Source organism: Salmo trutta, chromosome 14 (assembly GCF_901001165.1).
Source record: "Salmo trutta chromosome 14, fSalTru1.1, whole genome shotgun sequence".
NCBI lineage: Eukaryota > Metazoa > Chordata > Actinopteri > Salmoniformes > Salmonidae > Salmo > Salmo trutta.
The window spans coordinates 74,964,467-74,974,943 of NC_042970.1; the positions used below are offsets into that span (position 1 = coordinate 74,964,467).

Here is a 10,477-nt window from a genome sequence, read left to right on the forward strand (position 1 = left end):
ATTTTTGCTTAAATAATCAGGGTGTATTTATTGAAGGCTGTGAGTGTGTGCAGCTGTCCAACACAAATGTCACGGTTTCTTTTGGTCGCACACAGTAGTCAAGAAATGTGGCAGAACAGACCAGTATATGTAGGTAGGCATCTCTTTAGCTGCAGAATATACAACATTTCAAATGCTCACAACATAAAATACCCTTTTCACATCACTGTGTCGACCCGAACCCAACTGCTGGCTCAGATCTTTTCATCACAGTTCCAGGAACTATAGTGGATGCTTGGCTGGGCTCTGTTCGGCTCAGTACAGCTTGGTTTGACTCTGAAAAGCCCTATAAAAACATAAAATCAAAGTCCCAAACACTTTCTCAAAGGCCTGCCTATCCACCACACGTCCCAGTCTAGTCGAGAAGTACAGCGTCTCAGAACTACTATATCGCTTCAACCTCAATATAGTCTCCCCTATGGAGTCCCCGGTGTCCCCCAGAGTCATAACGTCCGTCACGGGCAGATACACGTCCTTCCTGCTTCCCCAGAACGTCAGGTGAGACACTTTCAGCGTCGTCTGGGACTCATCCAGGTACATCATCCCGACGACGCGTCTCAGGTAGTGACTGGCCGAGTAGAGCATGGCGGCGGCGAACGCCGCTATCCCCGTGCTGTAGCTAACCAGCAGGTACGAAGCATCTCCTTGGGAATACATGTAGTAGACGGGCGGGAGTAAGAGCATGGTGATTCCGGTTTGGAGCAGTTTGAGTCGGGAGACCGCTCTCAGGAGTTTGATGTGAGGTAAGGAGTAGATGAGGTTGTATTTTTGGGTGGATAAGTCAGAGTATTTGGCGAGAGCAGTGACGTGGGGGGATGGGGTTACTGGGTAGCTGTGTTGGATACTAGGCGTCCATCTTGGGCCCAGTCGGCTGACTACATGGGGTTGTGGGCCACAGATTAGCGACCTTGAGCTGCCTCTCAACACGTATCCTCTGCAGTGGGCCAGCACATGGAAGGACAGCCGAGGGAAGAGTGTTGTAGACCTATGCTGTGGGATAGAGACAGAGAGAGGGTAGGGGAGAGAAATAGGGTAGAGATAGCAGGAGAGGGGCAGAGGGCAACAGATGGAGACATGAGAAATACAAAAATACTTTGTTTTTGTTTAAAACTACAAGCTGTTTAGAGAGCAAGAAGCCATACAACAGAGAACCAATTATGTTGCTGCATCCTCATTCATCCAATTTATTCTAACGGTATTCTGTTTTACTCTATTCTATATTAATGGCTATACAACTGATAGTCTAATATTGAGTCAAACGACAATAAGAAATAACTAATTTACCAACCATGTTAGCTGGCTTCTGTCTTGCAAAATATGTGAGAAAACATCTCAGGAAGGTATCATTCACGCTGTTAGCCAGATGGCTAGGTCAGACCTTGCACTTTGGCACAGGAAGTAATTTACGCAATGTTCCAAGAGCAATTCCGCCCTCTTGTGAACAATAATTATTTTTGAAAAGCAGGATATTTATTGCGCAAGTCTTTTACATTTTATTTAAACTTTAGGTTCCACAAACCTATTAAAACGGAAAGTGGGAGATCCAATATGACAGTCATGAGGCAACAATGTTGCTGTTTGATCATGTGAATAGGATGTTGTGAAACTACGCTAACGATTTCAAATGTAGCCACTGAATTATTTTGTGTCTTGCTTCTGCATAGACTGAAGAAGGCATGTCAAGACAATCTTCGGTGGAGTCCTGAGTTCCGATCTTCCAAAGAAGTGTCACTGCTTGCAGCCAACTGGAACACTATTGAGACATCTTTCCAACCTCATTGGCCTATTAAGAACTGGTAACTTTGTGACAGTGTTAATGCACTGATGTCTGTCCAACAGCATAGCAGAAGTGTGTTGGACAGTCTACACCGCAGAATTGTGAGTCAGTGACCGTATGGACTCGGCGCAAAAATGCTGCAACTCGGAGACGAAATCGCCCTATTATCTGTGGTGTTCGCGTTCGTTCTCCTCGGAACACGTAGCACGATATGGTCCATCGCCCTCACCGCCTGCCTCTATGCCTTTCTGATCATGTTCCGTTTTCCCCAAGTCCCGACCAGCCACGCGAGACAGGTGCTTCGGCCCGCTAAGAACGCTGCTTCGGGTGGGGTGTCCCTAGTCGCTCACCGGGGTGGAGGGCATGATGCGCCGGAGAATACCATGGCTGCCATCCGGGAGGTGAGTCAGGAAGTCGAGGAGAGAAGTATTTGTTCAACAAGGATTCGTGGTTCTTGAAAGCCACAGCATTCTCTCTCGCTCGCTCTACCCTTACATAGTCTCCAGGTGATTATGGCGATCCGGTCAAGAAAGCACCACCTTGCTTCACTTCATACCATCTCCTTTTCTAACCTCGTCTCATCTCCCTCTCTCTGCATCTCTAGGCCCATAAGAACGGGGCGACCGGCGTAGAGCTGGACTTGGAGTTCACATCAGATGGAGTCCCTGTTCTGATGCATGATGAGACTGTAGACCGAACCACCAACGGGTCGGGACCCCTCACACAGCTAAGCTTCTCTGAGCTGAGTAAACTGGACGCAGCCGCTAAGCACCGACTCAGGTGAGAGGAAAGAGGAAGAGAGAGATGGAGTGAAACTGTAGGACAGCTCCGGTCCTGGAGGTCGCAGTGTGTGCACGTTTTTGTTCCCAACACTAAAACACATATTCAAATAAATAACTCATCATGGTTTAAATTGAGTTCTGTGCTTATTAGTTAGCTGGGACAGGACCAATGATGGCACGGTATATGTTATGTGGCTCCTACAGTGACAAGTTCCAGGGAGAGAAGGTCCCCACTCTGCAGGAGGCTGTGGAGGAATGCATCAAACTGCAGCTCACCATCTACTTTGATGTCAAAGGTCACCCAGATGAGGTACAGCCAATCGGGAGCCTCAGATAAAGATTTGTGTGAATATACACAGTTTCACACTACTGAGTACTTCTTTGTCTTCTTCTTAAGCCTAAGCTTGATAATTCTGTTGTTTGCTGTTTAACAGTACACTTTTAGACCAGTCATGGACCAGCTAGGCCCGTTGAAAGTCTGTTGTTTTGGTCAGTGGTCCACTTCAGTTCAGGAAACTAAGAATTGAGAGCAGTCATCTAATCAGTGGTTCCCAAACTGTTCCACTCTGGCCCCTCTTCCATCAGTGGGGGAACATCTTTTGCTGTTTTAAAGCAAATATCCCACAATTCTTCACATTGTGTGTTCATATCATATCTGAGTGACTCATACAATAAGACAATTCTGACAAGTTATAACTATCTCTCTAAGGTCTGCAATGACTAACATGACAAGAGGAACTGATGATGCCCAACCCAATTTTCGAAATTGCACCTCGTGCATTCAACTATTGCAACATTCAAGAGGAAGTTTAAGGCCCGACTGAGTTCCTTTTGGGGGGGTAGGCGACGACTCTGCAGCCCCTCTGCCTACCCCTTCGCACGCCCCACAGTCTGGGAAACACTGATCTAACTGACCCCCAACAGTTGCTGGCTCACCAGTGGGTCTGAGGGGTACACATATACACCCAGACTCTACAAACAAACAGAAAGTGTATTAATTACTTTTTCATGTTCTGTTCTTCTCCTCTCCTCTCCCAGGCAGCGGCAGCCTTAAAGGAGATGTATCAGAAACACCCTGTGCTTTACAACACCAGCATCGTCTGTTCCTTTGAGCCCAAAGTCATCTACAGGGTAACTGTGGACTGTTAGGTTGGCAAGAGGAGAGTAGTGGGCTGTCTGTCTATATGGCTACTGGGTTAGATGTGTCTATCTCTCTGTATGAGAGGACTAACAATGGATTTAAGTTTCCATGAAATGGCAGCCATTTTAATTTCAGCTTCGCTATGGGAAGAACATTAGATTACAGATAGACATTTGAAAGATTTGACCTGATAAACTTGTAGTAAAATCCCTTCTCTCTTTCTCTCCATTGCCATCTAACCCCTGATCCCAGATGCGTCAGGCTGACCCGGAAGTGGTGACGGCGCTGACCCACCGGCCATGGAGCCTTAGTCGGTATGGTGACGGCACGCCACGCTTCTCGTCGCATTGGAAACACCACTGGATGCAGGTGCTAGACGTGATACTGGACTGGGCCCACCACCACCTGCTCTGGAACCTCTGTGGCGTCTCTGCCTTCCTGGTGCAGAAGAACTTCATATCACTGTGAGTCACCGCTGTCTATTTAGAGTCCAAAATGGCACCCTATTCCCTATTTTGTGCACTACATTAAGTTTTAATGTCACGTGCAGAAGGACAGTGAAAAGCTGTTATCCCAACAATGCAGTTATCAATATCAATGTAGTACTATAAAATAAATGAAGGTAGAACAAAAACACACAAGAAATGTAAGAAGATCACGAGAACGTAAGTAAGCTACAGTTGAAGTCGGAAGTTTACATACACCTTAGCCTAATACATTTAAACTCAGTTTTTCACAATTCCTGACATTTAATCTTAGTAAAAATTCCCTGTCTTAGGTCAGTTAGGATCACCACTTTATTTTAAGAATGTGAAATGTCAGAATAATAGTAAAGAGAATGATTTATTTCAGCTTTTATTTCTTTCATCACATTCCCAGTGGGTCAGAAGTTTACATACACTCAATTAGTATTTGGTAGTATTGCCTTTAAATTGTTTAACTTGGGTCAAATGATTCGGGTAGCCTTCCACAAGCTTCCCACAATAAGTTGGGTGAATTTTGGCCCATTCCTCCTGACAGAGCTGGTGTAACGGAGTCAGGTTTGTAGGCCTCCTTGCTCGCACACGCTTTTTCAGTTCTGCCACAAATTTTCTATGGGATTGAGGTCAGGGCTTTGTGATGGCCGCTCCAACACCTTGACTTTGTTGTCCTTAAGCCATTTTGTAACAACTTTGGAAGTATGCTTGGGGTCATTGTCAATTTGGAAGACCCATTTGCGACCAAGCTTTAACTTCCTGACTGATGTCTTGAGATGTTGCTTCAATATATCCACATAATTATCCTACCTCATGATGCCATCTATTTTGTGAAGTGCACCCGTCCCTCCTGCAGCAAAGCACCCCCACAACATGATGCTGCCACCCCCGTGCTTCACGGTTGGGATGGTGTTCTTCGTCTTACAAGCCTCCCCCTTTTTCCTCCAAACATAACGATGGTCATTATGGCCAAACAGTTCTATTTTTGTTTCATCAGACCAGAGGACATTTCTCCAAGAAGTACGATCTTTGTCCCCATGTGCAGTTGCAAACCGTAGTCTGGCTTTTTTATGTCAGTTTGGGAGCAGTGGCTTCTTCCTTGCTGAGCGGCCTTTCAGGTTATGTCGATATAGGATTCGTTTTACTGTGGATATGGATACTTTTGTACCCGTTTCCTCCAGCATCTTCACAAGGTCCTTTGCTGTTGTTCTGGGGTTGATTTGCACTTTTCACCCCAAAGTACGTTCATCTCTAGGAGACAGAACGCGTCTCCTTCCTGAGCGGTATGGCGGCTGCGTGGTCCCATGGTGTTTATACTTGGGTACTATTGTTTATAGAGATGAACATGGTACCTTCAGGCGTTTGGAAATTGCTCCCAAGGATGAACCAGACTTGTGGAGGTTTACAAATGTTTTTCTGAGGTCTTGGCTGATTTCATTTGATTTTCCCATGATGACAAGCAAAGAGGCACTGAGTTTGAAGGTAGGCCTTGAAATACATCCACAGGTACACCTCCAATTGACTCAAATGATGTCAATTAGCCTATCAGCTTCTAAAGCCATGACATAATTTTCTTGAATTTTCCAAGCTGTTTAAAGGCACAGTCAACTTAGTGTATGTAAACTCCTGACCCACTGGAATTGTGATACAGTGAAATAATCTGTCTGTAAACAATTGTTGGAAAGATTACTTGTCATGCACAAAGTAGATGTCCTAACCGACTTGCCAAAACTATAGTTTGTTAACAAGAAATTTGTGGAGGGGTTGAAAAATTACTTTTAATGACTCCAACTTAAGTGTATGTAAAATTCCGACTTCAACTGTATATATGGTTAGTTCCAATACCGTAATTACAATGTACAGGGATACTGGATCTATAGAGGTAGATATGTATAGGGGTAAACATACTATATACAGGGTCAGTACCATATTATAATGTACAGGGATACTGGATCTATAGAAGTAGATATGTATAGGGGTAAACATACTATATACAGGGTCAGTACCATATTATAATGTACAGGGATACTGGATCTATAGAAGTAGATATGTATAGGGGTAAACATACTATATACAGGGTCAGTACCATATTATAATGTACAGGGATACTGGATCTATAGAGGTAGATATGTATAGGGGTAAACATACTATATACAGGGTCAGTTCCAGTACCATATAATAATGTACAGGGATACTGGATCTATAGAGGTAGATATGTATAGGGGTAAACATACTATATACAGGGTCAGTACCATATTATAATGTACAGGGATACTGGATCTATAGAGGTAGATATGTATAGGGGTAAACATACTATATACAGGGTCAGTACCATATTATAATGTACAGGGATACTGGATCTATAGAGGTAGATATGTATGGAGTAAACATACTATATACAGGGTCAGTACCATATTATAATGTACAGGGATACTGGATCTATATAGGTAGATATGTATAGTGGTAAGGTGACTAGGCATCAGAATATATGATAAACAGAGTAGCAGCAGAGTATATGATGATTGTATGTATGCGTAAAGTCAATATAAATGAGTGTGAGTGAGTGTGTTGAGTCCTGTGAGTGTGTTGAGTCCTGTGAGTGTGCATAAAGACAGTGCAAAAAATATAAACATTCAAGAGGCGACTCAGATCATCTGTGTAGCCATTTGTTAGGTATTTAGCAGTCGTATGGCTTAGGGATAGAAGCTGTTCAGGAGCCTGTTGGTGTCAGACTTGTTGCACCGGTACCTCTTGCCATGCGGCAGCAGAGAAAATAGTCTATGGCTTGGATGGCCGGAGTCTTTAATGATTTTCAGGGTCTTTATTGTTTTTGTACCTTTTTTTTTCTTTACAATATAAAACATACACATACAAACAACAACTACATCACGCCTGCCGAGACCTACCTGCTCACACACCCATCTCCAGCGCCCGCATCGCTCTCCGCCACATGACCTCAAACTGAACCATTTTGTTTCTCTCTGTCCACCACATACTTTTAACATTGCGATAATAAAGCATTTAACCTTTCCATTGTGTTAACGACAGAGGATTGGTTGATTTCCAGTTTTTAAGTATACGTTTTTTCAAGATAATTGACGAGGCCTTCCTTTCACACTGCCTGATATAGAGGTCCTGGATGGCAGGGAGCTCGGCCCCAGTGATGCACTGGGCTGTCCACACCAACCTCTGTCGCGCCTTCGAGGGCGGTGCAGTTGCCATACCAAGCAGTGGTGCAACAAGTCAAGATGCTCTCAATGGTGCAGCCGTAATCTTTTCAACCTCCTGAGGGGGTTATGTCCATTCCCTATATAGTGCACTACTTTAGACCTCTATATAATGACATGATTCCGCTTGAAGGAGCGATGTATCCTCTGATGAAAGGAAATATTTGCTGCTCTAGCCCTTATGTACTGCTGCTTTGTTGTTACTACACGCCACAACGGTTACCCACATCGTTAGCTGTTTGAAGTGTACACACCCTCAATAACCACTGTTATAGGGATACTTTGGGATTTTATCTAGCATGCTAGCAGATAGCGCAATGACTGGAGGTCTATGGGTAACGCTAGTTAGCATTGGCTCACGAAACTACCTCTAACTTCCTTCATACTGGACACAGAGACATAGAAGTGGTATCCGTGAGTTCATTTTGGGGGTGGTGGCGGCACCATAATAGTGGAGGATGGGCACGTGGTAATGGCTGGAGTGGAAAGGTATCAACAACATCAAGCACGTTGTTTCCATGTGTTTGATGTCATTACATTCGCTCAGTTCCAGCCATTATGATGTTGCCGTCCTCCCCTCAGCAGCCTCCACTGCATGAGGTCATCTGACTTTTGGGTAGTAGATAAAAGGGCTAAAATCACTAAGTCTCCCTTTATTACACAACATCTCATTTACATTTCACATAACATGTATTGATTTGATTGGCCATTGATTCCTTATTGACTCTCTCTTCCACCCCCAGGGACTATGTCCAGTACTGGGCCCAGAGAGGGGTTGAGGTGGTGGGCTGGACAGTCAACACAGCTGAGGAGAAACAATACTACCAGGAGATACTCAACGTCAACTACATCACTGACAGCCTACTGGAGGACTGTGATCCTCACTACTGAACACAGTGGATGGACATCACACACACACACACACACACACACACACACACACACACACACACACACACACACACACACACACACACACACACACACACACACACACTGAAGTGAGTTAAAATCCCATATTGGACACATACAGTTTAACCCTGTGTTACTTAACTTACTGTGTATTGTATGCCCGAGACACATGATACAAATATTCAGTACAATACAATAGCCTTGAAATTACAGGGAGACTTCATTTAGTGAACAACATGTCTCCATGTTCACCTATGTACTGTAATAACCAACTCAGGAGTGTACCTACTGCACAGTTACATTTTAGTCATTTAGCAGACGCTCTTATCTAGAGAGATTTACACTAATGAGTGCATACATTTTCATAATAGTCCCCTGTGGGAATTGAACCCACAACCCTGGTGCTGCAAGCTGCCATGCTCTACCAACTGAGCCGCACGGGACCACAGCTCGTACATATGTCATTTTGAATCCACGACCATTCCAAGTGTCAAGGATCTGTGGAAATATGAACACTTCATTCTCACACAGTGCAATAATGTGCTTTTATGGGATAGTCTAACTGAAACAAGAAAGTCTGTGGGAATCCAACCAGCCTTCCAATGAAATACTAACCTAATAAGATGCATTAACTCGAGTGAAATAATCTTATAGGAATGGAAAAATAAACAAGGATAGTATGGATGAAGTATATTTGTTCAGCTTCTCTCTCTCTCTCTCTCTGTCTGTATGCAGTGTCTACCATGTTGTTTCAACCCTCTGCCAAAGGCTTTCCCCTCACCTCTTAAAACAACATAAGCAAAGTCTGAAGCCCAGGCTACTACCAGTGTTCAGTGACTATGGACATAGGTCAGCAGTCTCTAAGGTGCAGGGTTGAGTACCTGGTGGTATCCGGCTAGTAACAGTGAGTAAAGTTCAGGGCAGGGTACTGTGGTAGCCCGGCTAGTAACAGTGAGTAAAGTTCAGGGCAGGGTACTGTGGTAGCCCGGCTTGTAACAGTGAGTAAAGTTCAGGGCAGGGTACTGTGGTAGCCCGGCTAGTAACAGTGAGTAAAGTTCATGGCAGGGTACTGTGGTAGCCCGGCTAGTAACAGTGAGTAAAGTTCAGGGCAGGGTACTGTGGTAGCCCGGCTAGTAACAGTGAGTAAAGTTCAGGGCAGGGTACTGTGGTAGCCCGGCTAGTAACAGTGAGTAAAGTTCAGGGCAGGGTACTGTGGTAGCCCGGCTAGTAACAGTGAGTAAAGTTCAGGGCAGGGTACTGTGGTAGCCCGGCTAGTAACAGTGAGTAAAGTTCAGGGCAGGGTACTGTGGTAGCCCGGCTAGTAACAGTGAGTAAAGTTCAGGGCAGGGTACTGTGGTAGCCCGGCTAGTAACAGTGAGTAAAGTTCAGGGCAGGGTACTGTGGTAGCCCGGCTAGTAACAGTGAGTAAAGTTCAGGGCAGGGTACTGTGGTAGCCCGGCTAGTAACAGTGAGTAAAGTTCAGGGCAGGGTACTGTGGTAGCCCGGCTAGTAACAGTGAGTAAAGTTCAGGGCAGGGTACTGTGCGGAGGCCGGCGAGTGGTTTCAATCTCTTGGTCACAGCTTTGAGGCGCCTGTAGTGTCTCCGCCTTCTAGAAGGTAGGGGGGTGAACAGGCCCTGGCTCGGGTGGCTGAGGTCCTTGATGATAGGAGGCAGGATTAGGGTTAGTCCCATACATTGACCTATATAGAGCAGATGTGTCTGAGTGTAGGGGGCAGGGTGAAGCCTAGGTAGACTAGTATTACCCTGGTTAAGCCTGTCTGAGCCTCCTCTTGTCACCGACGAGCTTCAGTTACCAAACATGTCTATATTCTGACTCCCAATATGTATTTTGAACATACATACTAGGCTATTCCACAACAACCAAAATGCATGCCTTATGCAAATATATATTTTTTTTATTTAACTATGCAGGTCAGTTAAGAGCAAATTCTTATTTACAATGATGGCCTACCCCAGCCAATGCTGGGCCAACTGTGTGCCACCCTATGGGACTCCCAATCACAGCCAGATCAGACTGGAATCAAACCAGGGACTGTAGTGACGTATCTTGCACTGAGATGCAGTGCCACTACTAAAAAGCCCAAGGCTGTGTTTGCATAAT

The 10,477-nt window shown here is 44.9% G+C and overlaps 2 protein-coding genes across 3 annotated transcripts; one reads left to right on the forward strand and one right to left on the reverse strand.

Moving 5' to 3' along the window:
• Position 1: 1 nt before the first annotated feature.
• Positions 2-1,427, reverse strand: LOC115147394 (transmembrane protein 186-like). The gene is made up of 2 exons (XM_029689622.1): positions 1,328-1,427; positions 2-1,029 (listed from the first exon to the last, which is right to left on the reverse strand). Exons 1-2 carry the CDS (start codon positions 1,328-1,330, stop codon positions 295-297), a joined length of 738 nt encoding a protein of 245 aa, XP_029545482.1. The 5' UTR covers positions 1,331-1,427; the 3' UTR covers positions 2-294.
• Positions 1,428-1,459: 32 nt separating this feature from the next.
• LOC115147395 (glycerophosphodiester phosphodiesterase 1-like) lies at positions 1,460-9,044 on the forward strand. 2 transcript variants are annotated; one of them, XR_003866323.1, is made up of 7 exons: positions 1,460-2,217; positions 2,421-2,596; positions 2,803-2,908; positions 3,637-3,729; positions 3,992-4,203; positions 8,186-8,388; positions 8,441-9,044. XR_003866323.1 is itself a non-coding variant. In XM_029689623.1 (6 exons), exons 1-6 carry the CDS (start codon positions 1,951-1,953, stop codon positions 8,331-8,333), a joined length of 1,002 nt encoding a protein of 333 aa, XP_029545483.1. In that variant the 5' UTR covers positions 1,460-1,950; the 3' UTR covers positions 8,334-9,044. The 2 variants fall into 2 exon arrangements, 1 of the variants encoding a protein (XP_029545483.1); XM_029689623.1 differs by having other exon boundaries at positions 8,186-9,044.
• Positions 9,045-10,477: the final 1,433 nt, after the last annotated feature.